Source organism: Taurulus bubalis, assembly GCF_910589615.1.
Source record: "Taurulus bubalis genome assembly, chromosome: 18".
NCBI lineage: Eukaryota > Metazoa > Chordata > Actinopteri > Perciformes > Cottidae > Taurulus > Taurulus bubalis.
In genome coordinates this window covers 10,744,215-10,767,512 of record NC_136606.1, presented here as the reverse complement: position 1 = coordinate 10,767,512, position 23,298 = coordinate 10,744,215, and the positions used below count along the sequence as shown (strand labels likewise).

Sequence of the window (23,298 nt, the reverse complement as noted above, 5' to 3'; positions counted from 1 at the left end):
GAAAGCCGTGAACAAAACGTTAATGTGCTGCTGTTTTAACCCTCTGGGAGCAGGTCTTGTTCTGTCACATGACTGATTTGCCATGTACTTTACATTCCTGGGAGATAGCTCCTTGTGGTTGCTGTTGTGTGGCGTGACGACATTTTCAGAGAATAGAAGAGACAATGGCTGGGTGTGTTTTGAAATGTTGTGATACCAGTGCCAATATAATACCCGTGTTTGATTACAAATACAAAGACAACACTGATTTTGATATCTTACTTTGATAGTTTCTTTAGAAACCTCTTTTGGTCTTTTCACAAAAGAAGCCTATGTTTAGTAAGTTTTACTAGTATAAAATACATATTTAAGTAATTAACTAATTAGAACTTTTGCCTTTAAAAATACATACAAATAAAAAGTAAAATTGGCAATTATTATTTGTATCAGTAAAGATCTAATCCAATAAATAAGTAAACAGGAGTACAAATCTAACCAGACATTTGATGCAATATTTAGGTACTTGACAGTATTTGTATTCTGTGTTACATACACATTTCAGTCTATACAAAACAAAACACACAAAAAAGTACCAAGTTCAATACCGAGTTCTCAGAAAGACCTGTTTGAATTGTTTTTAACGAGACAGATGTGCTTTGTCATGCGGAAAATACAGCGTTGTTAGCAAGAATTTATGTGAAAAGAGATCCTGTTTGCAAAGCACCAATATCACATCATAAATAATACTAACACCCAGAGCGGAGAAGGGAGTAGACCAGACCCTATCCCCTACGGCATAACTATTCACTCCATACTGTGCGTTGCTGTGGGAGGTTAAGCAGTATAGAATTATACATCATGACAATAGGCTGCGAGTAAAATGGAGCATGGTAAGTACGGTGCCTCGTAGTGTATTTATTTAGAGTGTATTCATCTGTATCAGCTTTAGTCACCTCTATAGTGTATATTTAATCAGGGCATTATAAATGAAGGTATTGGCTAACAACATTATTCAAGAGCCTCTGGAAGAAGGCAGGAGTTGGCACTAAAGACTGTTTGCTCTGTTTATGTTTGCCCTACTTGTCCAGTACATGGCCTTTCTTCACACGGGTGGACTTGCACATTTTGGAACTGCTCCGCTTCATGCAGTGATAGATGAGATCTCCCTAACTCTATTTCCAGCGTGTGCTGTGTTAATGCATAATGTGCAACATGGGATGTATGACTTTGTTACACCCCAAAATTGAGCCCGCTGGTTGATTGCGGGTATGTTATGCAGCGTAGTTGCAGAGACGGACAGTTGACTATAGATGCACACAGGTGCTGTATCAGGGGAAACCAAATATGCAATATGCATTATATTATGAAAATGTATACAAATATTTAGTTTATTTACAGTTCATGCACTAAAAAAAACAACAAATACATGTAATGTAAACTGTGTGGTGCGTTGTCGGTCATGATTATTTAAGCAGAGGCGAGGCGCAGACACCTTGGCAGTAGTCTCTTATCTTGCCACTAGATTTTACAGCTTTACAACCACCAGAATTCCCTTTTAAGGGCTCTGGGTGATTTGATGGCCTAATTGACACCATCTTGTGTGTAATGGCCAACCTGGGGCTATATTCATTCAATTAAGTGCTCCTCCTTCACATCCTCCAATCTCTGCAGGCACATGCTTCTATCCTGCTTTCTATCACACACACTGACGTTGAGCATCTGCAGGAGTGATGTGCCCAGCACACTGTGTACCATTTGCCTCATTTTTAACACAATGTAGCATATAAATATAGCAGTGAATTATCAAAACGGTTCCTTAAAGTTTTCCCTTCCATTTTTAGAACAGGTTTATTTAGACCACAGGTCAGCCAAAGGTACACATACAATGGAAGTCTATAATTCTCTTTAAATCTTGAATTTGGGCTATGTACGAAGCTCTGGAAAGTCTTTGTAAATCCAAATTTAGCTAGTGGTGTTGAAAGTGAGAGTTTCAAACTTGAACAGTAATATTATCCTAATTTACTATGAGTGGAGAAATGCATATGGAAGGGTAACCTACTCGGGTTCAGTGTTATAGCGGCTAGTCATCAGCCAGTATTAGTGAGAAATATAGGTTTGCCAAAACGTTTTTACTCGCCTCCTTTTGCTTTAATTTTACTGTCAAAGATCTGTTCTGTGTTGATGTAGAACATTTAATAAACAAACTTGCCTGCTCTGATCTTCTCTCTTTCCTCTCCTTCACTCTTCCAGGCCCTGGACGGCTTCTTCTTTGTGGTGAACATGGAGGGTAACATTGTGTTTGTGTCTGAAAATGTGACCCAGTACCTGCGCTACAACCAGGAGGAGCTAATGAACACCAGTGTCTACAGCGTGCTGCACGTCGGGGATCATGCCGAGTTCATCAAGAACCTGCTGCCCAAATCCCTCGGTTAGACACAAGCTTATATTTTCCCTGCCAGCCTTTGCTTTGCTCTCTGTCTCTCTCTGTTTTTTTACCTGTCAGTTTATGTCTCGCTGTGTCACTTGTGTTCCACATCTCTCTCTCTCTCTCTCTCTCTCTCTCTCTCTCTCTCTTCATGTTGTATCACTCCCACCTGTGCTCGTACCCTAGCAGGCTCTTGTGCACACCCTAGCCTCATCTCTTGCTAGTGTGCTTCCTCTGTCTTGTACCATCGTCACCTCTCTTTAATCTCCGTTCAGACAGTTGGCGGTGGCTGTTTTATCGTGATGTCAGTTTAATTAAAATGTTTACAGTTTAAACCTGGAAACCTGAATAATACCAAGTGTTACGTAAGCTTTATATACAGGGTTGATACTGCACATATAACCTATAGGTTCTTCTTTTTCTCTTTTGCTGATGCTCAGCCCAGACATTTTCTCTCGCTCCTCTCTTTTCCTCCCTCCCTTTTCAGCTAATTAACTTCTTTTTTCGGCTTCTCTCCCCTGTCAGCAGCATCCCTCTCTTCCTATATCTCATGCCCTTCCGTCCCCTTCTCTTCACTTTGTGTGTTATTCTCACCCGTACCCGAACATTTATATGTTCTCGATTTCCTATTTCCTAGCCTCCCTGAAAAGCATTGTCTTTATGCAGCATTGCTCATCTCACGAAAGCAGCCCATTTATTTCCGTATGCCTTTTTCTTTTCTCCTCCAGTCTTGCGCTGTTCTTTTCCCCAGCTCCTCTCTCTTATTTCATGCCTACCTCCATTTCTTCTCCACAATCTACCTCTTCATTTACTCTACGTAAGAGGTGATTGCAATGTATGTCAGTGCACCCCATCAGCAGCACTTTCTAAGTCCCTTCTCCCCTTTTCTCTCCTGGTGCTTGGGATTGAGGTCTGAGTGCCCAGCCATCTGGGTGGGAGAGCAGCACAGACCGGAGTACCCTTGAAACGATCAGCGGGCTGTGTCCCAGATACTGGGAGATTATCAATGCACTGAATGAGATCACAAACCAGATGGAGTGTGATGGGAGTTTGCTAGAGTTAAATGAGTTGTGTGTGTGACTGTACATGTCTCTTTATCTTTTTTGTGTGTGTGTGTACGTAAGTGCGCGTGTGCCTGCATGAGTGTGTACATATGCGTGTTTGCTCGCGCCTGTGTAAGTGTTGGAAAGAAGAAGAAAGATTGGCAATGATGTTTTAGAGGACATGCATATGGAGGCCTGGCTGTGATGCATGGCGGTGGATAGATGGCACAGGGCTCAGGGTTCCAACTGCTCATTATGACTGATCTCTACCCAGCAACTGCTCTCTCCTTTTTACATTTTCTTTCTGCCTTCATTCTCTCCGTCTTGCTCTCATTACGTCTTTCACTTGCAGCGTGGTAGCCTCTCTTGGCAATGCTGGTCGCTGCTCCCCGTTTTGTTGTTCATTTTTGGCTGCAGTAAAAATGTATCAAATATAATGTCCAGGAGGTCGGCCACATTGTAAATCTCTCCCTCGCCCCTTCTTGCTCCCCTGCAGTGAACGGCGTCCCATGGTCCAGCGAGGGTCCGAGGAGGAACAGTCACACATTCAACTGCCGGATGCTGGTCAATCCCCACAGCGACAACCAGGACGAGGTGCACGAGCCTCAGCAGCAGAAATATGAGACCATGCAGTGTTTCGCCGTTTCGGAGCCCAAGTCCATCAAGGAGGAAGGAGACGGTACGGAACGAGAGTGGGAGATGGTGTGGGAAAAGAGAGGGGATAGATAGTTAGAGGATCATTCGACACAAAATGAGTTGCCCTACAAAACAACCTTGGGCAAGCATAGTTTTGGGATCTGTTGCAATGGCCTCAATTCCTGTGATAGGTACAGTACCAGTCACATTTTTGAGCATTCAATATTGTAATTGTCATGATGAAAACTAGAGCAATATTAGAATAGACTTTTTTGCAATTTAAGAATAGTCAATTGAAAAATGTAAGGAATGCTGGAGTTGGATTAGGATTTCAGACTTTTGTATTTCAGAACAGATGCACGCTCTAAGTCAGTGGTGGAACAATTTCTAAAACACTCTGCACTCATACAAAGCAAAAAGTCAGCAGAGACAAAAGGCAAACAATTATTTTTGACATTGCAAAAATGGGGGTAAAATGGCAGAGCAAGTTCGATTACAAAATTTGAAAACAAATTCATAAGCACCTTGACCGTACATAACATCAGACTGATTGCTGAAGTATTCAATAGAAAGCTGATCGAAAGGTGACTCTGAAACAGAGTTCTTAAATAGTCAAATGGATTGTGCTCATGTTGTAGCTCAAGAAATGTGATTAAAACTGAGGCTTTCTATGGTGTAAGAAACATCAAAATGTGACTCCTGCTGATTGGACAGGGTATAATTATGAAGTTGCAGACATTTACATTATGCTTAGGTCATTGAGGATTAACCATATTAGTCTTAAAACTGGCATTGTATGTAAAAAGTTGTATAAGCAACCGATGAGGAGCAGTTCTGGTGCCACTCAACTTACATCCATGAAAAGTTAAGTGACACAAGGGAGACGAGAGGCCGGGCAGCTGTCATTAAAGCCTATCTATAATTCATGTACATCCCTCACAAACCTAGGCAAATGACTGCAAGGAAAGGGTGTAGCTTTTATTGCAGCAGTACTAAACCGGTCTTTTGATAACCTTCAAATAATTCTCAACATAAAGTAGCAACAGTTTTTGGAGCATATGTGAGAATAGAGAAGCTGCGTTTGCAGTGGCCGCTGGCATAAACTTCTGCTCGCCTTCTCTGGGAAATGGTTTAAATTGTATGTTGGCTCTGCGCTCCAGATGGTGTTCAATCCGTAAAAGGTAACTGGGCTTTAGACTGGAACTACCTCATCACAAGTGAAGGTCCTTTATCCCTAAACCTTCAGCACCATGTGAAGCCTTGATACGTAAAGCTCTCGAAAAGATAAAAAAATGTTACATCTGAACTACCTAAATCCTCTTTATTCAGTGGCTTTGATGAGCAATCAAACCACTGCCAAACTCAGTGAATAATTCAAACAATAAGTGAAAATGCAAATGTTTCACTCCAAGCCTAAACCTGTCTTTCCCTCTCACTGGCTTCCTTTGTGCACCAGCTGCTTGCCAGCCATACTTTGGCAAAAAGACTGACAAGGACCCAGGCCAGAGTTGTCCTAGTGCTTGTGTGTGTGTGTGTGTGTGTGTGTGTGTGTGTGTGTGTGTGTGTGTGTGTGTGTGTGTGTGTGTGTGTGTGTGTGTGTGTGTGTGTGTGTGTGTGTGTGTGTGTGTGAGAGCAGCCAGGCAGGATCAGTGGTTGCAGTAGCAGGAATTTGTCCAGCCATAGACAGACAGAGGAAGGAAGGAAGGAAGGAAGGAGAGGGAAAGCGAGAGAATTGAGAGAGATTCACAGATCTAAGGGCCGGACCACCCAAGAGGTTCTGTTTACAAGTCAAAATAAGGTGTGTGTGTGTGTGTGTGTGTGTGTGTGTGTGTGTGTGTGTGTGTGTGTGTGTGTGTGTGTGCGCGCGCGCGCGCGCGCGTCAGCCCTGGCATGCATTTCTTTGCCAGAAACATGTGTGGGATGGAGGGGGGGGGTATTACTGGCACAGGAAAGTTGGATGGCAGACCTTTCGGGGTCACCCCAGTCCCGGACTTGGCAGTGTCATCTGCTTTCGTGTGTGTGTGTGTGTTAGAGGCAACTGCCATGATTGAGTGATGGCAATCTTTAATGTTGGGCCAGGGGAGGTGTCATCAATGTGAGATGGCACTTTAGGTGAGACCAGCCAGAGACGCATGCATGTGAGCACACACACATGCAAGTGCACACACACGCACACTTTCAAAGGTCACACTTCATCATTTCCCCTGCCAACGATCGCTGCTCCTCCTCATGAAAGGAGCGGAGCCCTGATCCCTATGCTCATTAATAACTGTATTAATTATGCTGCCTGGGAATAACATGCATTTCATTTTCTTTCCCTGTCTCTGTTTCGATCATTTACGCCCCCATCCTCCCCTCTCCTCCTCTTTCCCATCCCCCTTCATCCCCTCCGTCTCTGGCCTGTCATCTTTGTTACATCCTCTACATCATCTCTCCTCAACACGTTCCAACCTCTGTTCTCTTTTTCTCTCTTTTTTAGACTTTCAGTCATGCCTGATCTGTGTGGCTCGCAGGGTGCCAATGAAGGAAAGACCCATGCATCCCACGCATGAGAGCTTCACCACACGCCAAGACCTGCAAGGTACTCAAACCAGTCACACATTTGGGAACTACAAACTAATGTAATGAAGAACACTCACAGCAAACTAGATGTATTTTTCCAGCTGACAAAACCAGATCTTCTCAGCTCACAGAAATACGCTGTTCAGTAAAAGCTAATGGGTCATGCCAATCATTGTGACCATTTTACATCCCATAGTCTCCCATTACCAATTTGGTAAAGCATTTTCAGCTGTTTGAATAAAACTTTGCCCTGCGTTGCAATAAAAAGTATATAGTGTCTTTACACAGGCACATCCTCAGCACAACCTCATCCCATGTCACCAGCTCATAAATCACCTCACACTACAGTTTAGGTATTTAAAGATTATTATATCCTTGGTAAAGGCCCTTAGGAGAATGCTTTTAGTTGAACAGGCTTCCCATCTCTGTCTGCACTCTGGGAGGTAAAGTACCTGTCTGAACACTCGTGCATAGATTCAGACGGTTGTCTGTGTCTCACCTGGTCTTTGATGTGCTTGTACCATTTGTGTGGCATACACACACAACACACAACACACACACACACACGGTTACTTGCTCTTGCTGACATATAGTAATTTACTGTAGTTCCCCACCCAGACTATTGTAGGCTTGTATGCATGCCCATATTTGTTAGCCTGTTTGTTGAGGATGTTCAGTTCTGGATAAAATAAGATTTTTCACTCCCGGTGCTTTTGAAAATGAGAACTTGTTGGATGTGGTGGTGTGCAGTTGAAGGCTACCGTTATGAATGTTTGTATGACAAGTCTTTAGTCAGTCCCTATGGCTGTTCTTTAAGTAGCGGTCTGTGTGTCAGCCCTTTTAAATGCATCGCTACCACCATTTACATTTTATACCGGTGAGGGACAACCGTTAAACTGATACAAGTGTGTATTTGTGCTTACACACGTAACATGGATGTATTTGTTGAGTTCTAAAGATAGTTGAGCCAAACTGTGACTAATATAATGGCTCCTTCTACCTGTTGTGTCTAAATGGCGAGGAAACAGTTTGTACTGCTCGGCAAACATATGTACACATACTATCTAATCTTTTGTGGCCAGGACTTTCTCTTCTGTTGATTTTAGTGCCTCACTAGCACGGACACGTTGTAATTAAAATGTAAATAGAGTAAATCCTTAGCATTTCTTCAATCAATATCAAACCACATAGCAAAGTGGCCAAGTGAAGAGCATATTCTGGTCAACAAGCTGCTCTACATGTTTATGTTTGAGAGAGACATTGAATCCCCATCAGCTTAGCTGTAAAAGTGTATCAAAATCCTTCTTTCCATGTGTGACTAAGGCCTCTCTAATCCGGTCCTCTGTGTTTAGGTAAGATAACGTCCCTGGATACCAGTCTGCTGCGGGCGTCCATGAAGCCGGGCTGGGAGGACCTGGTGAGGCGCTGCATCCAGAGGTTCCACCTGCAGAACGACGGAGAGATGTCTTTTGCCAAGAGACATCAGCAGGAAGGTAAAGCCACTTCCTGCAAATAATATCTTGTTTAATTAATGGCTTTTGATAGTTGCTTCATTTGGTCTTGATGATGCTGTTTTCAGACCACTGCATTAGTATTAAATGGGGATTTAATCACGGGTCAAACCATGAGTCCCTTCTTACCAAAGCTAATGGTTAATCATGGGCTGCTGCTTTGCGACCTTTAATCCAATCACCGTTTTATTGCCGTTACAAAAGCAAACTGAAAACCCCATTTAAACAATACAAAATAGTCAATCCAGAGAAATAGTTTTGCGACGGATCTTGAAACTCACTGTTCGGATCGTTTCACGGATCAGAGTCACAGATTGGATCAGCACGAAAGAATAAAGGGAATAAATATAAATATAAATATTTTTTGCCACCGATACTAATTGATGATCATTGATGATCCGTATTGCCAAATACAGATCCCTTTGTTGTTTAAATCATACAGCTTGTCAACAAGGCTACAAGTATCTTCTTTTTTTTTGCAACCGTTCAAAAATGTTTTTGAACTACTCTGAAGTCAGTGTAAACATAAACAATTCTAAATGTTATACTTTTAGTTATAGCCATCGAATAGTGTTTTCTTTTCATAAAAACACAATTTTAAATGAATAGGAAATAAAATCTAAAAACAAATCTGTCAATATTGCTAGATTAAACGAGTCATAATTCATCTCTAATGTATATTTATGTTGTGAAAACATCGCCTTCAAGCAACTGGATTTATTCAAGTTTCTCACCAACACTACATTTTACGAGATTACATGTGAACATATCATGATAACGGTTTGAATTGACCTTTTCCCAATACTCATATTCACTAAACGGAGTCTGAACACATCATAATGGAACCGAATGGAACCTTTTGTCCGTTAGCATTGATGTTATCGTTGACTAGCTCTCCTTCTGTCAATTTAAACACAGATTGGTTGTTTACAATGCAACATCGGCAACTAGAAAAGCATAAATTCCGATAACGGTTCTCCGTAAAACTTTATTCCGCATTGTAATGGTTAACATTGAACTGTGTAATTAAACCGGGGTTCACATGCGTAACGAACCGTGAGGGGAATCCGTACGGATCACAGATTGACCGTGGTCCGTTAGTTCACGATTTGTATAGTTATCGGAGTAAGACATGTTTTGTGCGAGCATCTCCTGATATAAGTGCATATGTGTCCTTAGTGCTCCGCCATGGCCAGGCCTTCAGCCCCATCTACCGTTTCTCCCTCTCCGATGGAACCATCGTGTCAGCTCACACCAAGAGTAAACTGGTGCGCTCGCCCGCCACCAATGAACCCCAGCTCTACATGTCCCTGCACATTCTTCAGAGGTATGTCTCGCTACCTACACCTGTGTCAGGAATAAAGAGAGGCAAACCTGTGGCATGAACTTCTTTACATGTTTTAGCCTGTTGACGCCCTGGAGCACGACCTGATGGTTTCATGTATTCTGTGTGGATGTGATGCAAGCTCGAATGTGTACATTCAAGCTTGCCAGGGGTGTGGGTCTCAGGAAAAGGGGTCACAATTAAATCAGACCTAAAGGTAAGTTTATTCAATAAGACATATTTAGATTGTTAGTTAGATTAGGGTCAAAATGTCTTCAGAACTTTGTTGGTAAAGAAAGCTGTTGAACTAATCAAATGTCTTATCTGTTTTAAACATCTAGAGAGCAGACAGTATGTGGAATGGCCCAGGACATGGGTCCTGGCAGTCAGGCCACAGGGATGGCTCCCAAACCGATGAATTCCTCCACGCCCTCCATGACTCCTCCAACCCCAGGCAGTTTGCCAGGTTCAGGGCCCCAGGGCCAAGACACTACCATCAGCAGCAACAGTACGCCTTTTTCCTCTCCAGGCCCTGCTGGTCCCAGAGAACCAGCAGCCATGGGGGGCCATATGCAGGGCTACCGTTTTGGCTGTCCCCCACCGCATAACCACACTGGGGGCATGCAACCGCCACAGCAGGGCCCCAACTGGAGGATGAACAGCCCCTCTCGCGCTAGCCCCAGCCCAGCCGGTGGACCCCATCCACCTCAACAGAACTCTATGCTGTCTCCCAGGCACCGAGGTAGTCCTGGGGGGGCAGGCAGCCCTCGTGTAGGAGGAGGCCTGCACTCACCCTCCCCGGTGGGGATGTGTGGCGGAGGGCCTGGAGGTGCAGGTAGTAGTAGCACGGCTAGCACCCATGCTAACAGCTACACAAGTAGTTCTCTGTCAGCTCTGCAGGCCCTAAGTGAGTGCCACGGTGTAGGACATGGGCATGGGGCCCCTCATGCACACGCACTAGGGTCTCCTGACCGAAAGATTGGCTCCCCAGCTGGGGTCACACCACCAGGGTCAGGGGTGAACACTCATCTGATGTCAAAACTTGGAGGTGGCAGTGGTGTTACAGGAGACTCGTTTGGACCTCACACAGATGTTGGTCAAGGCCAGACAGAGGGCAACCTAGCTGAGCCTAAGGAGGAGAGGGAAGGGCCCCCAGAGGGCCACGACGCTCACAATCGTCTTCATGACAACAAGGGCCATACCAAGCTACTGCAACTGCTCACCACCAAGCTAGAGCCTCTGGAGACGCCCCTGTCTCCTGGCGCTGGAGGTGAAGGTAAGGACCAGACGGGGAATGGGATCCGGGGTGGCCTCACTGGAGGGAACACTCATGCCACATCCCTGAAGGAGAAACACAAGATCCTCCACCAACTGCTGCAGAACAGTACATCTCCAGTAGACCTGGCCAAACTCACTGCAGAGGCCACAGGCAAAGAGCTGGGCCAAGACCAAACCCAGGGGGCTGGTGGCACCGCCTCTGGGGCAGAAATGTCTCTTAAGCAGGAGCCCTTGAGCCCTAAGAAGAAGGACAATGCCCTGCTACGCTACCTACTGGATAAGGATGACACTGGACTGAAGGACAAGGTACCTAAGCTGGAGCCTGGGGAGGTGAAGGTCGAAGGGGGCAAACACCCTCTTGTGAAGACGGAGAAACAAGACATGGGATACGACCGGGCTGAACAGGTTTGTTTTTACCAAAAGCTCCTCCTTGTGTGTCTAACTTGTTTGAAAAATGGCTTGTTTATTGCTAAGTTTTCATCTTTGAAATGTTGCAAGAACTAGAGCTGCCCCTTAAACTGAATAATTGTAACCTCCTTCTCTTTAGTCCATTGCGAAAAAACTAAAACTTTTTTGCCCTGTGCTGCTCCACTTGCCTCGCCTCTCTGTCTGAGCATTAATCTGGGTTAGGTAGCAGATGTTGACTCCTCCAAGTCCCATGTCAGCATAGGATGCTACAACTAAACACAGGCTGGCAGTGTAGAGATCAGACAGACAGCATTTGTAACATATATACAGTCCCATTCAGATGTACAGTCTTGTCATATACGCTTAAGATGCCAGGCATGTTTTTTATTCACATATATAATAAACACATCTGGTCCTTTTACTGCTTATGCGTTGGCAGCACAAGCCGAGGGAAGCTATCCGCCAGCTTCAAACAACTGTGACATTTGGAAGGAGTCCCTGTGGTTCTCCAGCCATTTGATCCTGGTTGCGTTTGGCCAGAATCCGCGGGTTTGGCAGCGAGCTCAGGTCAGGCCTGGCGCTGAAAGAGAGAAGAGGAGGAAAGAGTAAAAGGGAGTGAGCAGGGAAAGTGTTGCTGGTTAAACTCAAAAGTTCTGTGTTGCAGAATGCTGATTCTCTCATGCAGGAAAGAAAACCAGTGTTTGGTGAGACTCACAGGAAACCTGTGTATGACGCGCTCTACTTAACACAGAGCCAAGGCACTAGTCTAGCAATATGTAGTTATATCACACACATTACTGCCAAACCACAGAATTACATAGAATTACACAAAATAACATGAACACTCTTGCATGCTTTGCTGTCACTATTTCTTTTGTTCCTCTGTTTAGACCAGTCCATCATCTCTGGGATAATCATTCCATTTGAATGTCAAAAACATTAAACAAAAGTCAAATTTCTTGCAGAAATGACCTGCTCTGGTGTAGTGTGCAAAGATCAGTGTGTTGGTGTGAGAGGGGTTGCTTTCTTATTGTTCCCAACCTCCTTTGTGGCTAATGTCTATTGAAACAGTGTGAGAACAGTGTTTTCCCATGCAGACAGAGGGGCAGTGGCACAGACTCTCAGCTAGCTATGCATGATAGTTGTGTATGTACAGTATGTGCTTGTCCACTTGGTGCATATGAAGAAGAGGAAAGGGCGATTGGACGGATAGTAAGAGCTGCTGATGAACAAAGAAGGAGAGATGAGAGAGGTGTAGATACCCCCAGGAGAGCCCAGCCTCGGCAGGCAGAGTGAAAATGATGAGCCATATGCTCCTGCATGTCCTCTCTGCTACCATGGAGATAGAGGGGAGAGGGAGTGGTGTGTTTGTAGAACAAGCAATGTACCAGAAACAAAAGGAGGGAAATAGAAATTGAGCGAAATAGAGGTTTAATTTGTACGTCTTGATACTGGCTTTGTTTTCTCGAAGTGGCCAGTGTGCTACTACTCGTAACAAAGAAGAAATTGCACATTTAAATTGGTTGATTTCTGCCTTGTGCTGATGGTACAAATGAAATTGATGAAATCTGGGTTTCGCAGTAAGATGGTGAAGTGCGTAGAGCTTCAAATGGTGATAGTGATGGCTCAGTCACATTTTATCTGTGGTTTCCAGCCCAGAACAAGAACATTTGTTAACCGTGAATAAGCCATGACTTCATTAGAGCCCTTACATGTGTGCGAGTGGGTTTATGCTCCTTACTGGTGAACTGCTGCTCGGCCATGTGTGAAAGCTGACTGTACTAGTTAAAAAGTCCACTCATCCTTCTCTCCACTAACCTCACCCACTGCTTTATTGCTGCCTCTCCCTCCCTCCTCCCTCCTCCCTCCTCTTCATGATTGTTTGAGGGCTGAATTATTGATGGCAGGAGCAGAGCTAAATGAGAAATCAGAGCAGAGCTCTGTAGTAGTGGCTCGGCTAATGGCTGAAGGAACTATAGGTATGGTCATTTAGTCCCATGGCCCTATGGGACGCAGGATTATCTGTGTGTTTTTTATCTGTGTGTGTGTGTGTGTTCCCGTGGTCATCGCAGATAGTGTCACATAAACATCCACTACGTCTACTGAGGCTTAACCTGTTTCCACAACAGTATCCTTTTTATAATGCATATTAATAATTACATTCATTTTTCTCTTTAATCTACACCATATTACGACTCCAAAAAATTGTCAAATTAAGCAACCAATCATCAGTAATATTATAGAGTCTGTTCACTGTGGGAACATGGCATGTGGAATTATTGCAGCTCAACTCATTGAGTATTTTGGTCATAAAATGTGTGCCAGATGTAGGTCACAATAGCTACAGCTGCTCATTGACCCTGAATATAAGCAAGTGGGTAAAGAAACTAAATTACTGAATATCTCATCCAGGACAGTCTGGTCTTCTGTTTTTAAAGGGCCTTTGGTAGTTTCTTTCAATACTGCAGTTCTTCTTTTGATGTATAAATAAATGATATAATGTCAACCTGCATGCCAAACATGTCATTTCCATTGGCACTCAGTGCTCGCTCACAGGCAAATATCCGGTATCAGACATCACACAGGTCCTTTACTACAATAAATGTCTAGAGTTGTCAAAAGCTGGTGAGTATTTAAATATTATCATTACCTGAAGAACAGGCGCTGCCATCAGGAAAAAAATAAGAGCATGCTATACTGGATGTATTATATGTATTGTATATAAAATGGGACCAGTAAAACACATTTTTAATTTGTATTACCAGTCCCACAATAAAACCTAATCATACAGTGTGTTGCAACATACGTTCATTTGCTGTGGTTCTCTTTTCGATTGAAATTTTTCCTCATTCTAAACCCCAAGATATCACATACAAATAAGTAATTCATAAAGTAAATAAGCAATTCAACTCATTATAAATGCCAGCAACAAAGAGGGAACAAATACTCCCAATGTGGCAGTTAACCTTCAAATAGTGCAGTACTTAAAGAGTGCTGTTAACATTGCAGTAATCTTTTTTTTTTAAATCGCCATTTCAGCTCTTTCACACGATGTTCTGCTTTAGCACCCTGATTTTTCAGTTCCCTTTGCTCTGAAATGTTCTGGGCCAGGTCAGAGAGGCACCATGTCCCTCCTGCCCTTTGGTCCACATTGACTGCATGTGAAGTTGGGATCAGAAAGTTGTATCCCATCATTACAACTTACTGTTTTACAGACGTGATTTTGAAATGATACATTTCTTTATTAAGTTGAAGGATTTAAGTCTAACTGTAAGAATACACATTTGACCGGGCCACATCGCCAGCCTGATGTGAGAAAGTCAGCCTCTGCTGTTCTTAAGCATGCAACTGTACAGAGTGAGTGCCCTTTGTATCAAGCATGCTTGAAATCTAAGAGGCCTTGTTAAAGTACATGCAATTGTTCCCGTTACATGAGTGTCTGTGATAACAATTAACAATTAAAGAGGACCAAATAAAGTAAAGTGTTAGTTTCTCTCACTCATGTTTACAAGTAGGTAATGCTGCTTGTTTGTGTGCCAGTTGTGGGGATTAATAAGGAGATAATCTCTCAAGTGAAAAACACAGGATTTTAAATTATTCACGAGGTATACACTTAAACAAACAGCATCTTGTAATTCACAGCATGTGTCCTTAGCTGCTCTCCCACTGTGAGTACCTTTCTAACGTCAAGAACTTAACTAATGATCTGCAGATGGGTCACTTGGCCTTACGAATCCCTGCAGTTTTAACCAAATATAGCATACCAGCCTGAGATGCAGCAAACAAGGGCATTCTTTGCCGTGCATGCAGTGACATGCATTGCACGGAGAGAGTAACAGGGATTGATAGAAATGGGACCCATTAAGGGTAAAAGCAATGAGAGAAGACGAGAGAATAGAAAGTGGGAGGAGAGAAAATTGAAGAGGAGGAGGAAAAGAGCAAGCTGAGAGCGTACAGGAGCATTACATCATTCCTGACCTCATTAGGGATTTTCTCTCTCCCACCACTGCCACCCCCCACCCCTCACTGTGCTACTCTCTCTAGCTCTCCTACATCTTACAATAAAGCAGATGCAGTCGTAAGTCCTTGGCCACGAAAGATATCCATTCTATCAGGCATTTGTGGCAGCCCGGTAATCTTTATTAGCATTTGCATGCCTAACATATACATGTCATTGTCTGGAACAGTGAAGTACAGCATTGAAGCAGTGGCTGGTGTGCTGTTTTCTTGCTGTACAGTATGTCACGATCAGGAGCTGTCAGGGAATCCAAGTGTGCTGCACTCTCCTGGCCAGTTACAGCCAGTGCAACTTATTTACCTAAAGTCCCTTAGGCCTCTCTAAGAAGCAATATGATCACCAACGTTGAGGTTTCTGTTCATTTGTGACCGCATCTACGTTTTTTGTTGTTGTCTGTATGTAAAATTAAATTCAATACAGTAATGCTGCAATTAATGTTGCCAATAATGTTCCACTTATGGTGAAATTGTGCCAGATTGGTTGTATTTGTTATTATTGTAGGTTGTTGAGGTGTTGTATCAGACAGACTGCATTATTTCGGTGTTTCTGTTATTTTGTCCACCCTCCAGTGTGTCATTTATAGAAAGAGGAGACAGTGCCAGTGTTGTAAAACAAAAACAAGAGACCGTGACAGATGTATCTTCGTTGTAGCAATGCTTCAGTTCAGCAAGGGAAAGCAGATCCCAGCATGGCCTTGTCTTTGTTTAAGATAGTTGTGTGAAAAACTAAACAAAAGCGGGCCAGATTGTCCAAAGCCCAGCTGTGTAAAAATGCAGCCTTGGGCTGTTTTGGGCAGGTTCAGTCCAGCTGTTTACAGTAGGGGGGCAGAGAGCAGTTCAAACTTTGGCACCAGCCAAACTCCTGGCGCTTCGTGCTTCTCTCCCATGTTACTCAGGAGAAAGCAGCTTCGGTAGCCTAATCTTTTCTTTCTCTGCTGTGTTTTACACTCAGCGGGGACACAAATAACGTTCGGATCATTATGGCATTCTTAAATATGCGATTCAAAATGGTGAAGTTTAAAAAGGGGGCCTGACACAGTTGTGCGTTTTGAGGACACCAGCCGTTAAGCGAGGGTAGTATGTGTCTGATAAGATAAGTCAAAGTGAAGTGTGGCCTAGATTTGATGGAAAGTGGTCCATTTTATCCCGGGGTTACATCTCTATTATAAACAAGGCCAAGTGTGCCGTTCCCATCTCAAAGATAAAGACTCCCCATGCAACTGTTGTCATGCACTCAGTATATGTGTTTGTCTTTCACACGTTTTTGGTTTGTGTCTGCAGGTGAATCAGCAATTGGTTTCTAAACAGAGGCCGTAAGTGGTTCATCTGTTTCTTGTTTTCACATTTTCCCTCCGTGTTCTCTCCAGTCGTCAGAGCTGGATGACATCCTGAATGACCTGCAGAATGCTCAGCCGCAGCTCTTCTGTGAGCCGCGGCCCGTTTCGTTGCCCAGTCCCATGGACAAACAGAACATCATCAATGACATCCTGCAGATGTCCGAGACCAATCCTGCCGTGCAGCAGCAACACAGGGGCATCGGGACTGGCATGGGTCCAACGAGTGAGTCTCGCACACACTTTACGGTGTACCCCACCAACAGTTTGAACTATTTAATGATTTACTTTTCCATTCCTGTCGTCAGACTTTGCGGGAGTCCGACCAGGCCAGCCAGGCAGGGGGCCTGTGAGGAGCGTGTCTCTGGACATGAATGTGTCCCCCCAGCAGTCCTCATTACAGTACCCCATAAGGGCCACGAGCCCATACACTCTCATGCAGCAGCAGCAAGGCATGGTGGGAAGTCACGGTATGATGGCTAACCAGAGCGGTATGGTCAGCACAGGTGAGTGATAGTCATGCTTTTTTTGTCAAAGCAGTGCCTTTTTAATAAAGAAATGAACCATTGAACTAGTGCCCGTTCAAACAATGAGGCCTTGATTTAGTTGTGTACATTAAATGAAAATGACCAGCCCACAGAACGAGAAACCTCTTTATAGTCATACTTGTATAAGCTGAATGTACTTCATTCACAGAATGTCCATGGGGAATGTGTAAACACAAAAACATACTGTAATTTGGAAATTAATAATTTGTCTTGTGTGATTCCTATTTGGCAATCTCTCAAGTGTTTGAAGCCCAATAGGCATCATTTTGAATGATTTTGTCAACACCGCTGCTTTAAGGTTTCTGAGGAAAGACCTTTTTACCCACTACCTCTGTGTCGCTCTCAGCCTGTGACATATCATGTCATGGCACAGTGACTCATTTCCTGTGACAGGAAATATTTAGTCACTTACACTGGCACAGAGTTTATGTCACTCCCACATATTAGCAGTCCTCAAACATCCCAGAGTAGGCCTAGTAAACTAGTCTTTTCACCTTATTATACACCATTGCATCATGGGCACAACCACCGAGAACTGTCCTGAGGCATTTCTCATTTTTTCTTGTCTCCATTTTGGTGTTTGCTTCTTTAGGACTGATGGCTCCAGGGGGTCCACGTCCAGGCATGCAGCTGCAGCAGCAGCAGGAGGGCTGGGTGGGTTCAGCCTCTGCGCCTCCCCTGGGAGCGTCCGGCCCTGGACAGCCAGGTACCATGCAAGGCAGAATGGGGCCGAACGGTGCTCCCATGAGGCCCAACAGCCAGCCAGGGCCCCGGCCGATGCTCCAGTCCCCAATGATGGCCAATGGTGAGAGCCCAGTGTGCCCGAAAAAAACGTTACACAGAAAAAAGCAGAAACTAGATGACAGTACGACATTATGGAGTAGATTCCACATTGACCCTCGATAAAACCCCCATTTCTTCCTCTACCCTGTCTTCCTGAGAATACAAAAGGAGCTAAAGCATTTAATACAGAAAACTGCACAGATGAAAAGACCTCAACTCACCCGTATTATATTATTGCTGTTGATTGTTAAAGGTTGCCACCCAGTGGCTCACCATAGTACAGCACTCAATAAATACACGTAATGTCTAACCTGACGATGTGTGCTGGTGGGGTTTCCAGATGTTTTCCTTATAATAACCAAAGTTGCAGAATTTACTGTTTACCGTCAACTATCCGGCCTTAATCTGTTTTTTTTTCTTCCCTTATTTAGCCCAAACTGATATGGATATTGGAATGGTCAGTCACCATTTCCCCCAACAACAGGCTCCACCCAACCAGACGGCCCCCTGGCCAGACAGCATGATGCCCATCGACCAGACAGCTTTTGTGACCCAGACCAGGTAACATGCTCACTTGCAAATTACCATTACATGTTTTTAATAATGTAAACAAATCTTACTGGCCTCACTCCTAAAGAGTAACCTTTTTCTTGTCATCATATATGATATATGCCTGAGTATTTTGTTGTAATTTGACTGTTGGTCCAAGAGTTTTCTTTTGTTTTTACTGGACAAAATCATTGAGAAGCTCTATTAAGTACCTCCCGTCTCCTCTTCCCCAGGCCGGTGCACCCTGCGCAACAGGATGAATTGCTGTGTAGTACGGGACACGGTTCCGGTGATGGCAGTGGAGTGGACGAGGGGGCCCTGATGTCCCAGCTGTACACTGCACTAAAAGATTTTGATGGCCTAGAGGAGATTGATCGTGCTCTAGGGATCCCTGGTCTAGTAGAACAGGTGAGCTCACATTCATATATTTTTTTTGTATTGGTTTTAGGGAATTTGTATTATCTTTTATGGCTCTGCATTTATTTTTCATTTATTTCTGTGGCTGTTTCTGTTTCAGAATCAATCAATGGAGTCGGACCAGTTCCCTCAGGACCCCTCCATGTTAATCGACCAAAAGCCCCACATGTACAACCAGCAATTTGGTCCCCCACCACCCCACATGGCCCAAAGGGGCTACCCAGGTGCTCCCATGCAAGAGCAAGGCTTCCACCCCATGTCTGGTCAGATAGGTCCACGCCCAGGTTACCCCATGATGAGGATGCAGGCCCGGCCCGGTCTCAGGCCCGCTGGGGGTGTCCCCAACCAGCCCAACGCACTGCGACTACAGCTACAGCACCGGCTACAGTCACAGCAGGTACATGTGCATCGAGACTGGCGTGACACTGCTGGAAGCAATCCTGTCCATTGATTTTTAATTTTTTTGTTTTATCTTTCTGTAACCAAACACGCAGATGGGAGTTGTGTAATTATCCTTGAGGTTGACATTTTGGCAGCTCTTCTGTGCACACACGGAAGGTCTACCTGCAATGTGCTGCTCTTTCACTTGGTAGCACTTTATAATAACTACACACTATTTAGCATTAGTAAAGCATGAGTAATACTTAATTCACCATTTCTAAAGCATTGTTCCAACATGAACACTCATTTAGTTGCATACTAAATTAGTATGCAATTCATAAACAGTTATAAATGTTTTATTCTTGATTAATAAGCTTGACTATTATGCATTTCATGATTGGGTTTTCATACTTTATAAATGATGAATTCCCCATTTGTAAATTAAGTAATATATATTGCAAACCAATTAAGTAATATATATTGCAAACCATTTATTAAGGACTTATAGATGATTCACTATTTAATTTAAAGTGCTACCATATTCTTTAATCATTTACAAGCTGAAAGTGAGCCGTACGTATTTAAATTGCGCAGGAATTAAGTATTTTAAAGATATTTCAATTCACTGGTGTTTGTCTTAACCTCTTCTTCTGTCTCTTGTCTCACCAGAACCGTCAGCCAATGATGACTCAGATGAGTGGTGTGTCAAATGCGAACCTACCTCTTAGAGCCAGTGCGCCAAACCAGGTACCGCTGCCATCACACGATCTGTCTGCACTGACATGTTGCTATGACTGTAGGTAGTGTTTAGTAGTTTGTTGACGGCTTGAATTAAATGTAAGGCTTTATATTCTGTGTGTATTGCGTTGTAGAGGCAGAAGTAGATGTACTTAATGTAGATCTATGAGACTTCTCTATTCTCACACATCATCCTCCTCCTCCCACCTCCAGGGGACCATCAATGCGCAAATGTTGGCACAGCGTCAGCGGGAGCTGCTGAGTAATCACCTGAGACAGAGGCAGCAGCAGCAGCAGCAGGCCCAGCAGGTTCAGCAGCAGAGGAGCATGGCCATGAGGGCCCAGGGTCTCAACCTGCCTCCCAACATGGCTGCCGGAGGCATGAGTAACCCCCGGATCCCCCAGGCCAACCCTCAGCAGTTCCCCTACCCGCCCAGCTACGGTACCAGTACAGGCCTGGCCTCGCCACCTCCCCCTACCAGCCCCTTCTCCTCCCCTCTCTCCCCCAGCCTGCCCTCTCTCCCCCCCAACCCTCAGCTCCACATGCATGGCACCTCCTCCTCTTCCTCCACCTCCTCCTCCTCACAGATGATGATGGGAAACTCAAACATGATGGGCGGACAGTACGGGGCCGTACTCAGCCCCCAAATGCAGCACAGTGCCTTTCAGTTTCCCAACTCAGGTACTGCTCCCACACCCCAGCCCAGCACACACGTCACCCTCCAACCGCTGTGTGTGTGTGCCATTGTGTCTGTGCGTTGATGTGACTCTGATTGCACAGCATCACATGCTTTTTAGTAGCTGCAATCATCTGATTTGTAATATTGTGTACTGGTGACTGCATCAATCAGATACCATTGAATGATCAAAGTCATACTGCATTCTTTACTCCCCAGTTATTTATTATTACATAGGATTACCTGTCAGGAAGTGTGATCATGTTCTGACGACCAAAATGGTGTCCTGGCTGTACACTCTTGCTCCACCAGAGGGCACCAAGAGCACAATAATCAAAGTTTAACAGAGGATACACACTGAAACCAGACTCTTAAGATTGTGAGCAGGCAAAGCAATAATCAAGGCTGCACCTGTTAGTTTGACAGTGTGGCGAGTAATCTGGACATAAACTGATAATCTAGTATAATACTGATTTGTATAATGACATGTTTGATTTATCCCTCACACCTTAATCTGATTCTGGCCCTGGGTTTGTACAGAGCAATAGCTTCTGCGTGACATCACTCCTTTCTTTCCCATTTCTCCCAAGCCATCTCCTTATTCCCTTTCTTCCTAGTTCCTTGCCTGTTCTCGGCTTACATGCATGTAGGAAATATTAGCTGCCTGTCATTAATCCTGAATGCAGACTGGAATGAACGGTCTTCAGTCACGCTAATCATAATGTTTGCTCAGATGCCCATGGCATGACTGTGTGTACATGATATGGAATGCTGACATTTGAATCCACTCTTCCACTCAGTACGTTGGCTTTTAGTTGAGTCTCTGCAGGTGCAGTATGGTTGACCTATCTTGATGCGTCCGCCACAGGTATGAGCCAACAGGCAGACGGAGGCTTTGGAGGTCCGGGCACACCACAGAGCCCCCTGCTTTCTCCCCGCATGGCCCACACACAGTCCCCGATGATGCAGCAGAGCCAAGGAAACGCCGCTTTCCAGGGCTCCCCTGACATGAACGGCTGGCCACAAGGAAATATAGGAGGCAACAGGTAAAAACAGATATAACTTCATCCGAAATGAACCTAGTGTCTGATTAGACCATTAGGTTCCAAGGATATCACTATCTCTAATAAGCAGAGCCAATATATGTCCTTAAATCCCTTAAGAAATCACAGAAGAAAAGACACCCCTAACAACTTTCCCAAGAATCATCATGTTGCTCCGTTTTGCTTCAGTATCACAACAACTGCTTATAGCTGATCTGGCATTCTATTAACAAATTAGCCAAAATGTAAACAAGAGAACAGGGTTCATGTTGTAACCACAGTTTACTCCATGCCAACCTTACACTTCAACACAACAACTTGTTTTCTGCTACTTTCAGTAGTCTATAAATTGTATACACGCTTCTTGGAAACATCAAACTGTGAATAATGTTAAAGGACTACTCGGGTTCAGATATAATCCCAACCAAACATGTACTTTCTTTAGCGCTCCTGAAGGAACCTTTCTGCTCCCATTGTTAAATGTTTGAGCTCACCCATCTTCTTTTCCTTTCCACTCCCAGTATGTTCTCACAGCAGCAGGCATCGGCGCAGTTCACCCAGCAGAGTAACAGCAACATGTACAACGGAAATGGCATGAACCTCAACAACGTCTCCATGGCCGGCAACATGGCAACCAGCAGCATGAGCAGCATGGGCCAGATGGCCGGACAGATGAGTGTGACGTCCATGCCTTCAGGGCCCTCACCCGGTTTGCCCTCCTTGGGGCAAGAACAGGTAAACACAGGCAAAAGTTAAGACGCTTTTAGAACTAGGAGGAGCTAAACTTACACTTACAAGTGACACAATTGGGCATCCTTTAGCATGGCCAGACCAAACTAGAGGTTTTGGAGGGACCCAGTAATATCTTGACATTAGCCCATTGTAGGAATATAATACAGACACTTGTAGAGTTTAAGCCTCAGAGGTAAAACAAAAATAAAAGTGGACCCCTTCCAGTTTTACACAGTAATCAGGTGACCAAGAAAAACTAAAAGGTTTGTCTTTCTTTCTCCACACTCCCAGCTTCCTATGTACGTGTTTGTCTCATCGTAAGACCCTAAGTGTTTGGGTATATTTATTGAACAGTCGTGCTAGTGAATAATTTACTCAGTAGTTTACGTAACTCCTCTAGCTGGTGTTCTGATACTTCACTTGAACTTAGAGGACAATGATGTAATTAGCAGCGGGCACTTTAGAGCCAGACCATTTAGCCTATATAGACTATATAGAATATAGAGTTACTGTATGATGTTCAAGGGCTGGCCTGTCTGGACTAAATCAGCTGGTTTGCTTAACATGGATAACATGACTCCTTATGGCTCAGATCCGTCAAACACACAAACAAGTCAGACTTTGACTTAAAAGACAACTTAAAAGTACAAATATTTTTACTGTCAGCACTCCATTTCTGGTGTGTTTTAATGTCAACCGAGTTAATCCTTCTTCCTTTGTCTCCCTGGTATTGTTAGCTTTGTATGTGAAATGCACTGTTGTTGTACATAATGCTTTTAAGCCCAATAAAGGGCCATGAATATTTAACCACGGTGCTGCTGTTTGATTGTCTGCACTTCAGACTGTTGTAACATACCAGTATATCTGTCACTTGGTTTATCCTCCTTCCAAGATTATAGAAATATATTGGCAC

At 44.1% G+C, this 23,298-nt stretch overlaps 1 protein-coding gene across 1 annotated transcript in view; it reads left to right on the top strand.

Annotated features, from left to right (window-relative positions):
* Positions 1–23,298, top strand: part of ncoa2 (nuclear receptor coactivator 2) — a gene marked incomplete at its 5' end in the record, with an annotated part of 29,904 nt that overhangs the window by 5,599 nt on the left and 1,007 nt on the right. Inside the window, 16 exons of the mRNA XM_079234001.1 lie at positions 2,230–2,407; positions 3,944–4,126; positions 6,563–6,664; positions 7,998–8,138; positions 9,336–9,483; positions 9,822–11,163; positions 16,551–16,743; positions 16,826–17,023; positions 17,658–17,870; positions 18,280–18,409; positions 18,631–18,805; positions 18,915–19,211; positions 19,865–19,942; positions 20,147–20,615; positions 21,479–21,656; positions 22,175–22,388. Of these exons, the coding sequence (XP_079090127.1) occupies positions 2,230–2,407; positions 3,944–4,126; positions 6,563–6,664; positions 7,998–8,138; positions 9,336–9,483; positions 9,822–11,163; positions 16,551–16,743; positions 16,826–17,023; positions 17,658–17,870; positions 18,280–18,409; positions 18,631–18,805; positions 18,915–19,211; positions 19,865–19,942; positions 20,147–20,615; positions 21,479–21,656; positions 22,175–22,388 (4,239 nt within the window). The remainder of the gene's footprint in view (positions 1–2,229; positions 2,408–3,943; positions 4,127–6,562; positions 6,665–7,997; positions 8,139–9,335; positions 9,484–9,821; positions 11,164–16,550; positions 16,744–16,825; positions 17,024–17,657; positions 17,871–18,279; positions 18,410–18,630; positions 18,806–18,914; positions 19,212–19,864; positions 19,943–20,146; positions 20,616–21,478; positions 21,657–22,174; positions 22,389–23,298) is intronic.